This window comes from Hippopotamus amphibius, chromosome 4 (genome assembly GCF_030028045.1).
Source record: "Hippopotamus amphibius kiboko isolate mHipAmp2 chromosome 4, mHipAmp2.hap2, whole genome shotgun sequence".
Lineage (NCBI taxonomy): Eukaryota > Metazoa > Chordata > Mammalia > Artiodactyla > Hippopotamidae > Hippopotamus > Hippopotamus amphibius.
The window spans coordinates 42,854,367-42,874,824 of record NC_080189.1 but is presented as its reverse complement, the minus strand read 5'-3'; the positions used below and the strand labels follow the sequence as shown (position 1 = coordinate 42,874,824).

At 34.5% G+C, this 20,458-nt stretch overlaps 1 protein-coding gene across 3 annotated transcripts in view; it reads left to right on the top strand.

Moving 5' to 3' along the window:
• SEPTIN7 (septin 7) overlaps positions 1 to 20,458 on the top strand; it is a 69,123-nt gene that overhangs the window by 18,598 nt on the left and 30,067 nt on the right. For all 3 annotated transcript variants that reach the window (XM_057730406.1, XM_057730404.1, XM_057730405.1), the window contains exons 3-5: positions 6,253 to 6,359; positions 17,528 to 17,628; positions 18,516 to 18,650. In XM_057730406.1, the coding sequence (XP_057586389.1) occupies positions 6,253 to 6,359; positions 17,528 to 17,628; positions 18,516 to 18,650 (343 nt within the window). The remainder of the gene's footprint in view (positions 1 to 6,252; positions 6,360 to 17,527; positions 17,629 to 18,515; positions 18,651 to 20,458) is intronic.

Sequence of the window (20,458 nt, the reverse complement as noted above, 5' to 3'; positions counted from 1 at the left end):
AAGCTGCATGGTGCAGCCAAAAACAACAACAACAAAAAGGTAATACCATAACCCTTTTATTTTAACAAAACATTAGCCAGTCCTGTAATGTAAGGGAATGTAGGTCTTTTGATCATGTGTTTGCTCAGTGGCATTCCATGTCCTCATTTTAAAATGAAGCTACGCCTATAATTCATTGCCTGTGACTTATAGTTTCATTTTTTTAAGAGATGTGAGAAACCTTGATACCTGTGAAATAGTCTATGTAGACTCCTTGATTTATTTTAATAGTTTTTTCTCCAGTTAAATCTATGTTCAGTTACCTATTAGCTCTTACTAGATGCCTTTTACTTCTCTAATACTAATTATTTTATTACTTCTGAGCTTATTTATCCTCCTGTATTTCCTTTCCCCTTCATTTAAATGCTAAACCAGAGGTTGAAGATTTCACCTTTTTAAAAGAGCTGTTCCACATTTTAACATTACTTAGATGCTCACTGGTTTGCTTGATTATGCATGTCTCAGTGAAATGTTGCTTGCTTGCTCTGTGAAGTCATCCTTGATTCCTTCAAGCAGTACTTAGGTGTTGTTTATGTATTCCTACTGTACTTTTTGTTTAGCTGTAACTAACTTGTTTCTCAACAGAATTGTACTTTTGAAGGCAAAATGTCCCCAGTTGTAGCATTTAGCAGCTGTTCAATAAGTAATAAAATGAATTTGTGTCTTTGCTTTTTATCAATTGTAATAGTCCATCAGAGGATAGCTGTTGGAGTGGAGAAGCTGTAAGATGTTGGGATGAGGTTATTCATCTGAATGAAACCTTTTTGCTCCTTGGCAGGTTTTTTTTCAAGCTGGATCATTAAATCAATTTAGTGAATCATTTTAAAAACTGAAAAATAGAAGTGATTAGAAAATAGACTATTTTACTTAGCAAGATTATTGTTTCATGAAACTTTTAAATTTGTACACACATTTATACAATACATATAAGTATACCTATATATTTGTGTATACTGGGTTTTGATGCAAAATGTATGTTTGGGTTTTTTTGTTTGTTTGTTTGTTTGTAACTGCAAACTGTGGTAAAATAAGTTTGAAAGCCACTGCCCAATGGGAGAGTCCAATGGAGAATATCAGGAGACTTCGTTTAGAAGCAGATTTACATGAAAAACAGAATTGAGGACTGGGAGTTAGAACACTGGTCTTCTGGTATCTCTAAGGAATACTCCAGTTCTAATGTTTTAAGAGTGTACATAATTTAGCAAGGTGATGCTGAACACATTGTATATGTACATTACACAGTTTGTGTAATGAAATGGGTTTTTCCAAGCCATTAATGGTAGAACTGAGAAGGAGTGTCTGGTTAGATGTTTGTGTGCAGTGTACAAAGGAAAAAATCCTCAAGGTTTAATCTGTCTATGAATTTTCTACTTAACTAATATAATACAATTATTTATATCAGTTGCTATAACTATATATGGTTAAGGAAAAATAATTTACCGAAGAATTATACAGTATAATGTCTCAGTGTGTTTCATGTGTCAGATATTAATAAATCAGGGGGGTTGGAGGAAATGATCTAAGGCTGTAGAATTGAGGAGGTGCTGAGTAAAACAGATAAGCAGTTTCTTTAATTGTAGGACTTCTCAGAGCCCTTATAATCCCAAGGACCTAAAGGAATATGACTTTAACTGTTATAAATAATTATTGATGCAACTTTCTTCAAAACCTTATGAACAAACATTTCATGAGTGTTCATTCTTAGGCTTGAAATGTAATATTCTTTTTTTAATTAATTAATTTTATTGCCTGTGTTGGGTCTTTTTTGCTGTGCGTGGGCTTTCTTTTAGTTGTGGTGAGTGGGGGCTACTCTTCCTTGTGGTGCACGGGCTCCTCATTGCCGTGGCTTCTCTTGTTGCAGAGCATGGGCTCTAGGCGCCTGGGCTTCAGTAGTTGCAGCACATGGGCTCAATAGTTGTGGCTCACAGGCTTTAAAGTGCAGGCTCAATAGTCGTGGTGCACGGGCTTAGATGCTCCGCGGCATGTGGGATCTTCCTGGAGCAGGGATCGAATCCTTGTTCCCTGCATTGGCAGGCGGATTCTTAACCACTGCACCACCTAGGAAGCCCTGAAATGTAATATTCTTAAACGATGGATGGTGTGGCTTTTATGGGCTAGACTTCAAAGATAAAGAGGACATGGGTTATTTTAACCTGCTGATAATGTTAAACTAAAGGTGTAATATTAGACTCTAGGTAGTTACTCTTATTTTATAATTTTCATGAAGTATTTAACATCTCAAATTGTAAGTGTCAAAATATTTTGTTTTAATAAGGACAGAAAAAATCTAATTCCAGTTATTTCCCCTTAAAGTCAGTAAAGTAAGGGAATGATAATAACTTTGTTGCAGAATGTATATAGTGCATTTCAAAGTAAAATAAATGTGTCATTAATTTGGATCATTTAACAGTTCCCAAAATGTTGATTATGTTAATTATAAAAAATAGAAAATGTTAGGTATTTTGTTTATATTTATTGAATAATTTTTTGTTTCCTTAAGCTAGGATATATGATTCTAAATTTTGTTATTCTTCAATGTTTCCTACATAATAATGGTAAATAACATGATTAAAGTTGTTTCCACAGATTCTTTAAGTAGAGTTGGAGTTGATGGAACTAATTTAACTTTTTTTTAAGCTCTTTATTGGAATATATTTTCTTTACACTCTTGTACCAGTTTTTGAGGTACACCAAAGTGAATCAGCTGTATTTATACCTATATCCCCATATCCCTTCCCTCCCGCGACTCCCTCCCCCCCTCCCTGTCCTGGGCCTCTAAGGCATCAGCCATCATCGAGTTGATCTCCCTTTGTTATACAGCAACTTCCACTAGCTATCTATTTTACAGTTGGTAGTGTAAATATGTCTGTGCTACTCTCTCACTTTGTCCCAGCTTCCCCTTCGCCCCCCACCCCAGCCGCATGTCCTCAAGTCCATTCTCTACTTCTGTATCTCCACTCTTGCCCTGTGACTGGGTTCATCAGTACCGTTTCTTCAGATTCCATATATATGAGTTAGCATACTGTATTTTTTTTCTCTTTCTGGTTTACTTTGCTCTGTATGACAGTCTCTAAGTCTGTCCATCTCATTTTGCATTAGCAACACTATTGCTTTCCCTTCAGTAAAGCCAGTGAGCAAAAATTGATTGATGTCTGACATTTTGAATTGGAAGTAAATATTACTGTACTAAAGATAGGTAGGAATTAAAATAATTTAATGTCCAAACTCAGGCATAACTTCACTGCATTCAACATTTCTTTTTATTTATTTTGAGGCTAGTACCTATTAGAATCATTATGTTGCCTACCTTACCCTTCTACTCTGTTCTTACATGTCTCACATGTTTATTCCCCCCCAAAAAGAAAAGTTTATAAAAACAAACATTTTTATTTTCTACAAGATGTAAATTCTAAAGACATTTGGTAAGGTGAAGTCCCTTTTTCTCCCTCCTTCAGTCCTACTCCCTTCTCTAGTGACAAACATTATTAAGTTGTTACAAGTTTTCTGGCATTTTTCTATAATTTTATATACAGCAGTCATTCCCATGTAGATTTCTTTTTTTATATAAATGGCACTGTGCTGTAAATACTGTTCTGTTAATTTTTATTTCCTTATTATTTAATATATTATAGTTACAAGTATATTCATGTCAGTACCTAAAGTTAACTCATTTTTCAGAGTATGGGGTATTCCATACTATGTGATTATCATGATTTATACAGTTTACCATTGATGGACAATTAAACAGTGTTTAAATTCCTTGAATTTTTAGGCACACGTATAAATGCTTGTATAACGTACATTTCTAAGAGTGAAAATGCTGGGTCAAGAGGGATGCACATTTAAGTTGTGTTAGACTGCCAGATTGTTCCTCAGAAAAGTGATACCAGTTTATAGTTGGAGCTACTCTGATCTGTTTTCTTTAGACTTAATTAGGTACAGGTTTTTTCTGAACAACAGTCATATCTCTTAGGTTTTTGTATGTAGTACTCATTTTGTTTGTATTTGAGTAGTTTTTCAGATAAGAGGAGTTGAAGGGAGATACTGTTTTATACCTACATGGGCAGATGGATTATGTTATTTTGTTGTTAATTTGTAATTTCACTGCATTGTAGTCAGAGAATATGATCTCTAGATTTCTGTGTTTTTCAGTATTGATTGATTATAGCCAAAATATGATCTATTATGTAATTGCTTCAGAGGTATTTGAAAAATGTTTATTCTCTGGGTAGGAATTTTCATATTTATTTTTGACAGTCAAGCATATTAATTATTTAGATCATTTCCATTTTTAAATCACTTAATCAGTATCTGAGAGACCTGTTTGCCTTTCACTGTATATGTTCTCTTAACTCCTCATTGTTTCTAAGTTTTTGTCTCATGGAATTTGTCCATTTCATTTACATTATCTGGTTTATTGGTATACAATTATTAATAGCACTCTCTTATAATTGTTTTTATTTCTGTAAAACTGGGAGTAATAGCCACACTTTCCTGTCAGATTTTAGTGATTTTAATCTTTTCTTTTATTCTCAATCAGTCTAGCTAAAGCGTTGTTAATTTTGTTGATCTATTCCAAGAACTAACTTTTGTTTGGTTGATTTTTCTCTGTTGTTTTTCTATTCTCCATTTTACTTTTCTCCTCCCTAATATTTCCTTACTTTTGCTGGCTTTGGGTTTAGTTTATTCTTTATTTTTTAGTTCCTTAAGTTGTAAAGTTAGAGTGTTGATTTCAGATCTTCAGTTTTATGTATATGTTTGCATTACAGAGTTTTCTGTTAGAAATGATTTTTCTGTGCCTCATAAGCTTTGGTATGTTGTGTTTTCATTTTCCTTTTTCTTATGGTGTTTTCTAATATACCTTGTTATTTCTTACTTGACCTTATTTGAGTGTATTGTTTAATTTCCTTATATATGTTAATTTTTTCATTTTCTTTCTGTTACTGATCTCAGGCTTCATTTTGTTGTGATAGGAAAAGATACTTTGTATGATTTAAGTCTTTTTAAAATTTATTAAGACTTGGTTTTATGCTCAGTTTTGGAAAATACTCCCTCTGCACTTGAGAAAAATGTGTATTTTAGTGTTGTTGGATGGAGTATTTTGTCCATGTTTTTTAGGTCCAATTGGTTTATATTGTTGTTTGTGTCCTCTGTTTTCTTATTTATCTTAAGTCTGGTTCTTCTATCCATTTTTTTTTTTTTTGATTAATTAATTTTGGCTGCATTGGGTTTTTGTTGCAGTATATGGGCTTTCTCTAGTTGCTGTGAGTGGGGGCTGCTCTTCATTGCAGTTCGTGGGCTTCTCACTGCAGTGGCTTCTCTTGTTGCAGAGCATCGGCTCCAGGCATGTGGGCTTCAGTAGTTGCAGCATGCAGGCTCAGTAGTTGTGGCACACGGGCTTAGTTGCTTTGGGGCATGTGGGATCTTCCCGGACCAGGGCTCGAACCCATGTCCCCTGCATTGGCAGGCGAATTCTTAACCACTGTGCCACCAGGGAAGTCCTAGCTGCATGATTTCTTGCCTTGGTCATTCATTAATTGTCTATAATAAATGTTTATACTTTTTATGTTTTATTTCACTAAGCAGAAATATATAATCCAACTGGGATGTTTCCTTCATGGCTAACTTTTTTCTCTAGGAATGCATTACTGTTAAAAATGGTGACTGTTGTATCAGATACATTACTTTTAAAGAACACATTATAAAGCTAAAAATCCTAGGAAGCATGAGTCTAATTTGATAAGAAAATGAAGGCAAAGAACTTATTCTAACAGAGAGTGTTTATAGTATATTTTCTTTTTTCTTTCTTTTTTTTTTTTAATGATTTTTGGCTTATTTTTAAATTTTATTTTATTTTTAATTTATTGACTGTATCAGGTCTTCTGTAGTTGTGGAGAGTGGGGGCTACTCTTGGCACATGGGCTCAATAGTTGTGGCTCATGGGCGCTAGAGCACAGGCTCAGTAGTTGTGGCACACAGACTTAGTTGCTCCTCAACGTGGGATCTTCGTGGCCCAGGGCTGCAACCCATGTTCACTGCATTGGCAGGCATGCCACCAGGGAAGCCCGATATAGTATATTTTCTAATGGCGTTTCCTTGTCCTACCAAGAAGTACTTGCATAAAAGTGAGTTTGATTATAACATTGGTTGAATAGTTAAGCTTGCTTGATAAAGTGGCTGAGCTTAATAGATTTCCCCCTCTATTTCTTTTAGGTGAATCTGGACTGGGAAAGTCAACATTAATCAACTCATTATTCCTCACAGATTTGTATTCTCCAGAGTATCCAGGTCCTTCCCATAGAATAAAAAAGACTGTACAGGTATGTATACTGTTAATTGATGATAGGTGGGGTAATGTCAACAGATACAAAACACATTCTATAACTTGTGTTATGTTTCCATAGAGGTATATTTTAGTTATGGCCTTAGCCAATATAAAGTGATAAACACAGTTGTTGATGAAAAGAGAGATTGATTTATTGAGAGAAGTACAGGTAATTAAAGGAATTTTCTTCATTGGAACCTTATACATTTGTCTTGAGGACCCTCCTAGAGAGTATACTGTGATGTAGTAATATCTGGAGTTTCGCTGCAGTATGGTAACTACTTGCCATATGTTGCTATTTAAGTTTGAATCAGTTAAAAGTCAATGAAACTAAAAATTCACTTTCTCAGTTGCACCAGTCAATTTCAAGTGGTCAGTAGTCATATGTGGCAAGTGGCTACCATTTGGGGCAGCACAGATATATTTTCACCATTGCAGAAAATTCTGTTGGACAGCATAGAGAAAACATGATTCGTGTGAAAGCCATTATTATTGAAATACAGTGATCTGTATTAGTGAGTGACATGGTACCACATGGTAGTTGAATGGCAATAGCAATTTGCTAAGGCTTCCAAGCTGTGAGTGTTCTAATTTAGTACTTCTCAACCTTTAATTTGCATTCAGGTCACCTGGGGAGCGTGTTAAATTTAGTTACTGTTCCAGAAGGTCTGAGGTGGGCTGAGATTCAGTATGTCTAACAAAATCCAAGGTGATGCTGATGTTGCTGGCCCATATAGCAAAATGCTAGACTCTCTAGCTCTACACTGTCCAGTAGAGTAGGTGGGTAGCCACATGTGGCTGTTTGACCTCTTAAAATGTGGGTAGTCCAAATTGAGATGTTATGCAAGTATAAAATACACCCCAGATTTTGAAGACTTAGTTTGTAAAAAAGAATGTTACTTCATTAGTAAATTTTTCTATTGATTACATTTTGCAGTAATGATAATTGGTTCTATTGGGTTAAATAAAATACGTTAATTTCATCTGTTTTCACTTTCTGAAGTGGCTACTGAAATTTTTAAATTATTTATGTGGCTCACATTACATTTTTGTTGGGCAGCACTGCTCTAAACTATTGACTGAAAAAATTGTTGGTGGATTGATACAGTAATACACAGCACATATAAGCAGAAGAGTGAACAATTTTGGCAGGAGCATGTTTTTTTGAGGTGGTGATGCTGGAGCTAGATATTTTATTTCTCCTTTTAAAGTTTTCTCTGTTTTAGGAATTTTAAAAATATCCTTCATGGAGCTTGATATTTCAAATTACCTGCAAAAGTGTGTTCTAAAAACTTGATACTATACTACTTTGCTTATTTATTTTGTCGTATATTGCATATTTTAACCCTAAGCAAGAAGGTAAACTTTTAACTTTCTTAAGTATTTAAATCCAGGATTAGTAACTAGGTATGTAGAAATGTTAAGGGAACCCCACAGTGTAGATTCCTAAGATTAGGAATATTTAGTGTAAAATACCAGTTAAATATTAATGGTCATGTATCTGCCAGTGGTGTTCTTGGTGTGATTAGTGCTGGTGAGGAAATTTTCTGAGTCGTCTTTGTAGTTTTAGCGCATAGCATAATGCCAGGTCTACATTAATAATAAAACAACACTTAGTGAGTCATTAACATCTTCCAGGTACTATTTTAAACATTTTAGATGTATTTACTTATTTAATTCTTTCAGTAACTTTATGAGGTAAGTGTTATTATCCCCATTTTACAAATTTGGAAATTGAGGCACAGAGATGTTGATATGCCTAAGATCATGTAGGTAGAGTACCAGAACTAGCTACAAATCTGAGCACACTGGTTTAGTCTGTATTGTATCAATTATACTCTCTCTATACTGTAGATACTTAATAAGTGTTAGTTTAACAGATTAACCAGTTCTTAATAAGTGGTTTAGCTTTACTTTTTAATAATCTTTGGTCCAACAAATTGTTAGTTTTCTTTGATTTATATTGCCTTTTCCTTTAAAAATCTTACATATGGAGATAGTTTTTCCAATTACACAATTTAGACAAAATGAGGACAAAATAATTTGATCAGTGAAATCATCTCTTCATAGTTACGTAATATATGAAAGTTTAGTTTAAAAAAAACATAAAATTAGGTCATAAGGCTTTCTGTCTGATGCTAGCTAAGGGAATACTTAAGAGAAGTTTTTGTTTGTTTGTTTTACTTCAAAAATATCAAATGGTAGACACATGACATTTGCTGTTGCTTATTAGATTTGAATTGTTAAGCTAGACTCGATGTATTGACTGAGCATTACGTACTAGGCTTGAAATGCCAGTAAACTGCTTGGTGGATGATGGGAGCCAATTAACTCATAAAAGTTTTGTATCTTACTGTGTTTTATTTTACTATAATAATCATAAAGGCAAATGGACAATATTTCTAGCTCTCTTGATTCACCCAGTGTAGTGATGGTTGCTGGTATCTGAACAGATGAAAGTATTGGCACGTGCAATCTAAGGAATTCATCACATAGAAATCTAGTTTAACATACTCTGCAACAAAGTATTTGCTCAAACAATGAGGGGTTGCTGTATCTCCCCGTTCCCCCCCAACCTAGTTCTTACACTTATCCACTATATTTGGCTTACTCTGCTCTGACCAAACCAACCTCCTTGCTGTTCTCTGAACAGGCTGATCCTACTTGCACCCCAGGGGCCTTCCACTTCTGTTTCTCTTGCAGTAGTTTTCCCTGAGATATCCTTATGGCCTGCTTCCTAATTTTCATCAGTTCTCTGCTTAAAAGTTTCTTTCTTTCTTTTTATTTTTTTAAATTTTATTTATTTATTTATTTATTGGCTGTGTTGGGTCTTTGGTGCTGTGCACGGGCTTTCTCTAGTTGCTGTGAGTGAGGCTACTCTTTGTTGTGGTGCATGGGCTTCTCATTGCAATGGCTTCTCTTGTTGCGGAGCATAGGCCCTAGGTGCATGGGCTTCAGTAGTTGTGGCACGTGGGCTCAATAATCATGGCTCGCGGGCTCTAGAGCACAGGCTCAATATTGTGGCACACGGGCTTAGTTGTTCCATGGCATGTGGGATCTTCCTGGACCAGGGCTTGAACCCAGGTCCACTGCGTTGGCAGGCAGAGTCTTAACCACTGTGCCACCAGGGAAACCCAAAAAGTTGCTTTCTTAACGAGGCCTTTAAACTTCTAATTCCTACCCCAGGCGCCAAATGTGTAAGCTCTGTAAGTGTAGGAACTTCACTTTATCCACTGCTTCAAGCTAAGTGCCTAGAACTGCACCTGTTATACGTTAGCATCCAATATTTCTTGAATGAGTGAAATAATTTTTAAAAATTTAAAAGACTTAGTGTTTAGTTGGGATATTTCAAAGTTTGAGGATCTTTGACGTTTTGGCTTTTTTTTTTGTCTGAAGTTTTTTAAAACAGTATCATAGATTAAGTGGAATAATTCTAAATTTGAGAATCTTTGAAATTTAAATTTGATGATCTTTTTTGAAGTTTTGTTGATTATTTTGTCTTGAGCAGAATTTTTAAAAGTGATGTGTAGTTTGTATACTAAAAAGGGCACAAATTTAAGCATAGAACTTGATGAGTTTTTATATGTGTATTCATATATACAAGTAACCACCACCCAGATTAAGATATAGTATGTTTCTAGGATCCTGGAAGGCTTCCTTGTGCCTTCTGTCACTCAGTATTATACCTACTCCCAAATGTAAACACCCTTCTGACTTCTGTCTGCATAGATTAATTTTGTTTATTCTTTACCTTCAGTTTTATATTTCTAATCTGATTTCTTTCACTGAGTGTGGTGTTTATTCATGTTGTGTAGCTGTAGTTCTTTTCACTGTTGCCTAATATTCCACTGTATGAATATATCACAGCATATCCCTTCCATTGTAGATAAGCATTTGGATTTTCAGTTTTTGACTAACATAAATATTCTTGTATGTATCTTTTGGTGAACAGAAGTACTCATTTCTCTTGTGTGCGCTTGTGTGCATGCACGTGTGTGTGTGCAGAAGGACATTTCATCATTTCAGTTTCTTTGATTTCTTATGAGATTGAACGTGTCTTTTATGCTCATTAATTGTTCAGATTTCATTGAAGTGCTTTGACTATCTTAATACTTACTATCTTTTCCTTCTTAATTTGGAGAAGTTTCTTGTCTTGGTAATAATCCCTTACATTGCAGATCATTCCTCCCAGGCTGGCATCTGTTAAAGGTGATGGGAGAGGCTCTCAGTTTGTCAGAATTCTATTTACATTGATCTATCTCCAAAATAATCCTGTCTAAACTTACTTTCCCTTCCTTTGAGGTAACACAAGTGTCCTCTTCTATTGTGAATATCTTCCTAGCTCTCCCTTTTTTGAAAACAAAGGAGTAATTAGGACTAAGGGTATCTCCAGTATGACTTTTAAGACAAGGTCTTGTGTACCACTGTTAAATCTCCCCCTTTTACCAAAAGTGAAACATTAACATTTGAGAGCTGGGTTAATTCTGATTAGAATCCCAGAGAAGTCCTCTTTCCTGACTGTACCTTGAAGGTATTCCTTGATATACTGGAAACAAGATGAAGATCATCTGAACTCTTTTCTCTACTTACCAAGGAGAGACCATGACATGTTCGCAGTCATTCGATGTTGTTAGAGAATAGAATGTAATTTTCTTTTACAGTTGACTGGCTTTTCACCAAGCTCGATAATCTGGCAGATGATCTGCTCTTGGAAACTCTTAAATTCTTTCTGTGAAGAGTGATCAGAAGTATTACATCTCAGCCCAGACATATTAGACCAGGAAAAACACACAGTCCTAAGTTTCAAAAGGCAAATGTCTGCAATTTCCCTGACCTGAAGGCTTTCTGGAACACTTCCAACTGTTAAAAAGAAGAAGAGAAGAAACATCCTGTGATATGGCCAAATAGGGAGTGAAATTTTAACAAAGACCACAGTCTCATAATCTCTTCCCTGAGCATTATTTATTTGCAAGAGGCTTGTATATTAAAGAAGAAATTCCTTCACATTCACAGTCTTGGAAGGAAGGAGAAACTATCTACTCTGAACAGCAAAATGATTCTGAGTTTCCGGTATATCAGTGGTTCTGATTTGAGTGAACTTTCAGTACTAGATAGAAGTCTTCTAAGATTAATTCCCAACCTCCTATCTATGGCCTTAGGAACCTCAGCTGTACCGTTCCAAATGTGAGCTGACGTTCTGGTTCTGTAGTTCTCTATACCAGTGGTCCTCAAAGTTCAGTGTGCATCACAGTCACTTGGAAACCTTACTCAAATTGTTGAGTCCCCCTCCCCATAATTTTCTCTTTAGTAAGTTTGAGGCAGGGCCCAAAGAATTTGCATTAATTTAAGTTCCCAGACTATGCAGCTGACAGTCTGGGTACTATACTTTGTGAACCACTCCTCTGTAGTGTTTCTGGCCTGCTGCAGACTGGTTTCATCCTGTTTTTGTGGGAAGAAAATAGGAGAGTGAACTGTTTTTCCTTAGTTCTTTCAGAATATTTCAAATTGAATGAAATGGTACCATGTTACTTTCACTTTTATTCATATATATATTTTCCCAATAGGCTGATTAAAATAAAGTGAGAAAAAATTGAACACTTGAGCTCTACTTCATATTCCAATCTCAAATCTAGATGCTCAGATTAACAAAATTTTTTAAGAAAAATATTACATACAGTGTTGTATATATGGTAGCAAATTTTATAATTTTGTTATATATGAGAATTTTTATATCATATTTCCTGTCAGTGAAAGGTTGCCAGCTATCTCCTAGGAAAAGACTGTCCTTTATTCTGAGACTAAATCCGTGTTAGTTTCTTTTGTGAAATGACAGTGCTAGATTTTTTTTTCGAGTTCTTAATTGGCAGCCTTATGTTGGTCCCCTTCCAAACTTTTTTTCTTGGTCCATGAAGTCCAATAAATCATTATTTTAGATTAAATGGGTAAAAAAAATTTTGGAGGTGAGAAGTGAAAGCAATGAATAACATCTTATGACTCCTTGGAACATTTTTATAGAGTCCGATTAGGAAATTCTCCTGTTAATGGTGGTCCAATTTTGTTAATTTTTTGAACCACTCATACACAGAACAGATATTTGAGTGCTTGTCTTTTATCAGGTTTGGGGGCTACAAGGATGATGGACACAGTCAGAGTTCTCAAGGATGTCACAGTCATGTGAAGGATATAGCAGACAATTATTTAGTGAGGAAGATGCTGCCATTGCATGGTATAGAGGTAACCTTGGCAAGGTATATTTTAGTGAAATAGTAGGAATAGAGGGCAAGATGACAGTGGATTGCAAAGTGACTTGTGAGGCAGTGAAGCTGGGGATAGCTGTGAAGGAAGGGATGAGAAGCAATACCTACAGGTTGAGTGTAGGAGACAGAGACAGTGGTTTAGTTTTTATTTCCAAAAAAGACCTGAGAATGTTTGTATTCTATGGGGAATCATTCCCTAAGAGATGAGAGATTGAAGATACTGGGGAAATAGTCTAAATAGTTGTCAAGATGGAAATTGGTCAGATCCCCAGCATGGTTTGAGAAATTAGTCTTAGGGAAAAAAAGGTATCTATTCCACTGAACAGGAGGGAAGACTCAGTATTGCTTCAAACAAATTAGGATGCTCTTGGGAACCCTCTACACTGATGGTGGAAGTGTGAATTGATGTAGCCACTATGGAGAACACTGTGGAGGTTCCTTAAAAAACTAAAAATAGAGCTACCATGTGATCCAGCAATCCCACTCCTGAGCATACAGCTGGAAGAAACTCTTAAATTTGAAAAGATACATGCACCCTAGTGTTCATAGCAACATTTATTTACGCTAGCCACGACATGGAAGCAACCTAAATGTCCACTGACAGGTGCATGGATAAAGAAGATGTGGGGGGGTGGGGGGGTGGGGGGGTGTTACTCAGCCATAAAAAAGAATGAAATAATGCCACTTGCAGGAACATGGATGGACCTAGAAATAACTGTACTAAGTAAGTCAGAAAGAGAAAGACAAATAACGTATGATATCACCCTATATGTGGAATCTAAAAAAATGATATGAATGAATTTATTTACAAAACAGAAACAGATTCACAGACTTAGAAGACAAACTTATGGTTACCAAAGGGGGAGGGGTGGGGATTAATTAGTAATTTGGGATTAACGGATACACACCACTATATATAAAATAGATAAACAACAAGAACCTATTGTATAGCACAGGGAACTATATTCAGTAACTTGTAATAACCTATAATGGAAAAGAATCTGAAAAAAGAATACATACACACACACACACACACACACACACTTTGCTGTACACCTAAAACGTAAATCAACTATATTTTAATTTTAAAAAATTAAAAAAAATAAACAGGAACAACAAGTTGGGGATACTCCCATCTTCCAGTGGAGATCAAGTACTTAGCTGAGCATCGTGGCAGAGATTGTAAGGTAGAGCTTGGGAAGAGCCATACTGGGAGGGACATGGGTTGAAGTAGCAAATAAAAGCCATACTGCAAGAGGCATGAGATGAAGGAGCAAATAAAAGGATTATCAGATGGCATGGAAATTCCTGTTGAAGTTGAAGTTTATGAATTTTATGGAAAGGTGTCTAAGCTGGAAAGGAAAAGAAAGGATTTGGGAGGGTGGTTGCTGGTATAAAATGAAAGCAACAAGGGAATTAAGATCTCAGTGTAAGGAGACAGGGGCATGAGGTGTAGTGGTTCAGAGAGAAGAAGGCAGAATTAAAATATTTGGATCAAGTTTCTTCTCAACTAGTTCTGGGTCTTGATGAGAAGGAAGTAGTCTTTAAACATAACTTGGTCATTGCCTCTTTAAGTTTCTTGTTGAACATAATAAAGTATTTAAGATGATGTTTGTCTTTTGGGTTATTAAATAATCAAAGTAGATTTTGTGTTTGAGCTAAGTGGAATATCACAGGCTGTTAAAATACCTACTGTTCAAGTTTCTTCAGAGCTTTGGCTATAATGTCACCTCCTGAGCAAGTATAGGTGGAGATAAACTCTTGACAGAAAATTTTAACTCTCTCCTAAAATTTTAATATAGTTAATTAACACTTTTTATTTATCTTAAAAAACGACTCAAACATTGTCAGAAAAGTGTAGTGTATTTAATAGTCTTTCAAAAAATGGAAGAACTGAAGCTGTATAAACAGTGAAAGTTTGACTTTTTCTCAGATTGAAAAACTGAAAATATTAGAAAAAGGTGTGGGTTTCTGGAATCCAGGAATCCAAAAGAGCCCTTAATTAATTAATTATGCATGGACAATATAATAGACTTTAGTTCTATTTTTCAGAGAGAAACTCAGTTGAAAGTGCCCTTGATTCATTCCTTTGGTATGAAATTATGTGTTTAATCTTAAAATATGCTGATGTGACCTGCTTAAGTAAAGTGCATGGGAAAGTCCTGCTTAAGTAAAGTGCATGGAGGAAAGTGGCCATTTGGAATAGATTTCTTAAGAAAAGTTTGAAATTCCTGGACTAATTTGTTTTCCATGGATCCCATGAGGATACTTGCAAAACCAGATGATAGGATACAGTTGGATCCTGTGAATGGCACTAGTTTACAGTTATGCTTTCTGGATTTCTTCCATATGTTGCTGTCTTCTTTGTATTTGACCATGTATGGATAAACAGAATTTCATAGACCAAAGAAGAAAAGAAGCTTCATTAACAGACTCGCTAAAGCATGTAAAATACAGATCTTCATTTTTCTTCACTTCAATAAAGTTGTTGAACTAATTTTTTTTTAAACAAAAATCTTAAAATTTAAGCTGTTATGGTGTGTGATTAGTATACGATCTAGTACTAAAGGTAGAAATGGGTTTTGTTTGGTAATTAGGGAACCAGAAAATGGTTTTGAGTAAAATCAGGAGATGATTCACGTAGAACAATTGTATTTTTGCATCAGTTCTAATATATAGTACTGTGTCATTTAAAAGAATTTTCAAGTGAAGGTCTGGTGTGATTACTTCGGATATTTCCACTTCAGTGACAGTTAGCATAAATAAATAACCTGTTTTTATGAAGGAGATGGAGGCAGATTAGATATATATTGAGATGTTAGATTTGAATAGATTATCCTTTTTTTTTTAATTGAGATATAATTGACATATAACCAGATTGTCCTTTTTAACTCTAGAGGACTACCAGATACATAGAATGTGAACTTCCTAAGCCACATGAAGTAATACCACTTTTTTTAGTTTTGATAATCTACACTGATGAGTGATTATTTCTGCAGTTATTTTGTCTCCCTCATATTATTACAGTAACCTGATATCAGACAAACTGTATTATATTAGCTATGTAGTGTTATATAGTGGTATCCCAAGCAATATGCAACCATTGTTGATATTGAAGGTAACCAGAAAATATTAGAACCCTTAATCATTGATGTTTATTGCTTTTTTAATTTACAGAGAAATTGACACTTTCTAATATTTAATGTTCAGATTGCCAATTGTATATGTTTGGTAGGTAAATAAATACACTTATATTTGGGATGTTTAAAATTTTCACTGGTAGTTTATTACACTAGGATCAAAGCAGTCTGAAGACCATTGGTCTAAAAGATAAGAGCTTTGTCTCTTCTTTGTCTAAAAGATTGGAAGCCTTTCCATGGACATGCATGTCCAAATCTCAGGCAGTATTTTCAGTTTCAGCAAGTTTCTTTTTTGATAATACTCTTAACAAAATAATTTTTGATTGCCATCAACCTTCACTGTCCAATTCAGTAGTCACTAAGCCACATATAGCTATTCGAATTTAAATTAACTCAAGTTAAATAAAATTAAGCATTCAGCTCCTCAGTTGCTCTAGTCACACTTCAAGGGCTAAGTAGCCACACGGGAAAGCAGCTACCATAGTGTAGATATGGAACATTTCCATCATTTCAGAAAGTTCTTTTGGACATTGCTGCTGTACACTTTCTTGCTCAACAGCCTCAGACTCAACTCCTCAGTCTTCATCCATCAGCTAGCACCTGTGAGAAAATATCAAAGGGAAATGGAAAGATATCATCATTTCTGTAATCTCTAAAAGGTGAATCAAACTTTTTCTACCCAGAAATTAGTCACTTTTCATTTCCAACTCTGTTAATAACATAAATAGTTGAAGTTGTTTTTCATGTGATTACATTTCCCTTTAAGTCTAGTAGTACTTATTGGTACAATAGTTTGTACCATCTTACAGCATGTAACACTCAAAGTTTGAGTATAATTCTTGCCTCTTAAGTTAGCCTATCAGCATACTTGGAACCTCTAGTCTTAATAAACACTTGATGTAAATTGAGTGAAAGCCTGTCTTTTTCTGGGAGAATAATTCCCCTTTTCTGTTTGAATCAGTGTTTGCTTTTTGTAGCAGCAGCACATGTCCAAGATGAATGATTTTTACATTCTAAAACAGAGTTTGGGGTTACAGAATATCTTAGATTATAGGAGGAAATGTTATTGTTTTAAGTCCAATACCTTTTCTCAAATAGAACATTTTTACAAATTCTAAAGAGAATTGAAGATTTTAATCAGAGTTAGTAGGGTTTTACCCTACTGGAATACAGTTTTTTCAGTGCCTTGACCTTTGCTGATTGCTTTAGCCTGAATGTACAATAACACATTTGAGAAGAGAATTGGATCTTAACCATAATGTAAACACAAGTGTAAATAATTACAGCCATGCTGAGAAAGATTCGGGAATGGCAGTAAATTCACTTGAGTAATTGGTTTGGACCAAACTAGATGGAGATAGTCCAAGAAAACATTTACCACAAATGGTAGATTAAATGTACTTGACTGATTAATCACATTTGATCTCTGTGAATTACTTAATCATTCAAGCACATTGTTTTTTTGTATTATTAGATGTACATTTAGGTTATATAAGTATTATATGGCTTTAGTAATTAATATTGTTTTATCAGTTCCTGTTTTCCTTCTCTGTACCAACAACAGCACTATTTACATATGTGCTTTTCTTTGAAGATAATCAGGATTTCTAACAATAATTGATTCTAAAGAAAGTGGGTGGGTAGATTTAGTTTGCGAAAAGTTTCCTATTTGATTTTGATTAACACTCATCTCCCTACCTCTTACCTTGTAGGAAGCCAAGGATTATAATGTATAGTATTAATATCTGCACCAATGACTCTTACAGGTGGAACAGTCCAAAGTTTTAATCAAAGAAGGTGGTGTTCAGTTACTGCTCACAATAGTTGATACCCCAGGATTTGGAGATGCAGTGGATAATAGTAATTGGTAAGAAGGGTTTGTCACTGTCGCTTTCCATTGCATTTGGGAATGGGGGTTAACATTTTAAAATTTAACATTGTTAAACTTCTCATCTTAGCGAAAGTCATTGAACTTAATGACTTGGGTCAATGTCAACTTTGCCACTTATTTGTCAATGTTGCTTAACTTCTTTGAAATGACTTCCTTTTCTATAAAATGAAGATAACACTTTTCAGAGAATTATGTTAAAGACAGATTCTAAAACATAGATAAAAGATTCTCATTATTGTAAGAAATTTGAAACTTTTCATTCTCTACTGTAATTTTATCCATTTTCTATCATATCCTAATTTAAACCTGATTTTCAGTTTTTACTTCAGCCGTTAAGTGAAGAGAATATCCATGACTTTCTAATTGGAAATGATATCTTGGTAGCTCATAAAAAATATTTTAATTTTCCTTTGAGTTCCACATTGAAACAATGTGGAACTCAAAGGAAAATTAAATTTCTGTCAACTTTTAAAACACCTAAATAAGTTTATCATGAGGTTTCTGTATTGTTTATTCTTTTCATTTGAAATATAAAACTCTTTGGATATAATTTTTCATATTGGAAAATGTCTTTGCATTGATATACTTATTAATGCAAATAATAAGATGATATAATTGTGTTTTGACTCTAAACAGTTTTCTTCCATTTGGAAGGTTTAGAAATAATGAATCAAGATTTTATTCAATGTAATTTATATTTGTTTTTGAATCAGTATATATAGAATAATTTGAGATGTCTTCCGTTGGTAACATTGGTTTTCTGTATTTAAAAATATTGATTTTTGTGCTTTAACAGAGTCATCAGTTGTATGTTCATATGTAGAATCGCAGCTTAATTATTTTTTTTAATCTGTATTCTACAGCTGGCAGCCTGTTATCGACTACATTGATAGTAAGTTTGAGGATTACCTAAATGCAGAATCTAGAGTGAACAGACGTCAGATGCCTGATAACAGAGTGCAGTGTTGTTTATACTTCATTGCTCCTTCAGGACATGGGTCAGTACCTTGATGCTTCTGATAATCTTTTTTTAATTGTTTTATTGTTACTCATCTTTGAGTGCATATTTTAGTAATCCTCATCTCTTTGGAGTATATTTTAACTATACCAGTTGTAAAGTTCCAAATCCATATAAGAAGGGGTTATAAGAAACCTTTTTAACTCCTAGACAAGGTAACAGTGATTTTGCTTATTAGTGTCTCATGTGTAAGACTTTACCTGCTTCGTGGAAAGGAATGTTGTTTCCATCATGGTTTGGTGTCTCAATGTGGCCAATTTAGCTTTCTTTTTGACCAGTCTGCCACTAATTGAACAATCAAATAAGGAGAGACAGCCATAACAAGTAGCTTAGACATATTCTAAGAAACTCCAAAGATGTTATTTACTATAGATCTGGTAGAGAAGGCTACAGAAAAACCTTAAATACTGAGGTTTTTATGTGCCATTTCTTTCTTCACTAAAATAAATCTACGTGTCTTCTGTTTTACCTTAGCTGTCGCAGTCAAATTGGTTAAGTATCATATCATCAGTACTAACCTTCTACTTACTAGGAGTTATAATTAAGATCTGAGTATCTCGACATTGATCTGATTGTTCTCATTGTTAGTACAGCCAGCCTCTACTCCTTTTTTTGTTTGTGTTTCTTTGTCATTTTGAGTAGATGTGTGTGTCATTGTCAGCTGCAGATGTTCGTAATTACTCTTCTTTAATCTTTGGATAAATGACAGCATAACTCAGCCACCTGATGATTGTAACTCCACCATCTTTCCACCAAAAGCAACTGGACTGTTTTATAGCATCAGACTAAATAGCATTAAGTCATCTCAACACCCAGATTACACTAGTGTAAACCAGTTCCTTCAAAAGAGTACCCTTCTCTTCCATCTTCTGCTTTTTTCTTCACCTTTTGCCTAGACAGGCTAGTGCCCATTATCACCATCTTGGTCGAGCACAAAGCCTTAATTATTTAGTTTACAATTTTTGCACCGTCCAATTATAGTGGTGCAAATGTTTCTTCTTTTATTTCTAATATTCTTCTACAGTATTCTCAGACATTTACATGTTTAAAGCACAAAATTGACTCACCTACTTAAAAGGCTCAAAAAAAAAAACTCAAAAATACCACACTATGGCTTTATCTGAGTACTTGTTAGCTTCTTCCTGAATATATATATATATTTTTAATATATATTTATAAAATTTATATATATATATATATATATATATAAATTTTTTTATCATTCTAGTTTAACTTCTTAGGGCTTTTTCCTGGAAGCCAACAGAATAAAATCTTAACCTGCAGTTTAAGTCAATAGAAATTTGTCAGTTTATATCCAGTTTTATTATTTTAGATCTTTTGGACTATCTCCAAGATTTAGTACTTCTCATGAAATCACATTTCTCTTATTCCCTGAGGGAAAATATATTTCTTAAAATTGCATGGGAAATACACTTTTTTTTTAAAGAAAAAATTTTTATATTATGTGTGGTGGCTTTGGGCCAGTTCTTGTTTGTCACAAGGATTGAGAGTTCCAAATTTTAATTTCTTATGTATAAAAGTGTGATTTTGAGTAGTTTCTCAGTTTAACTATTTTTAGAAATGGACCAAAGTTTTGCTCATTGGTATGTGCTACTACAGATTGAGTGAAAGAATATGACCCTGAATTTTCTGTAGAGAGTTCCAAATTCCCTGCTTACTACAGAGTGAAATTCTAGGCAGCATAATAGATGAATTAGGGCCTTTCTATCTTATCTGGGTAGTCCCTAGATTCCCTTTTTTAGAGTTTCTGTTCTTGGAGTAATTATA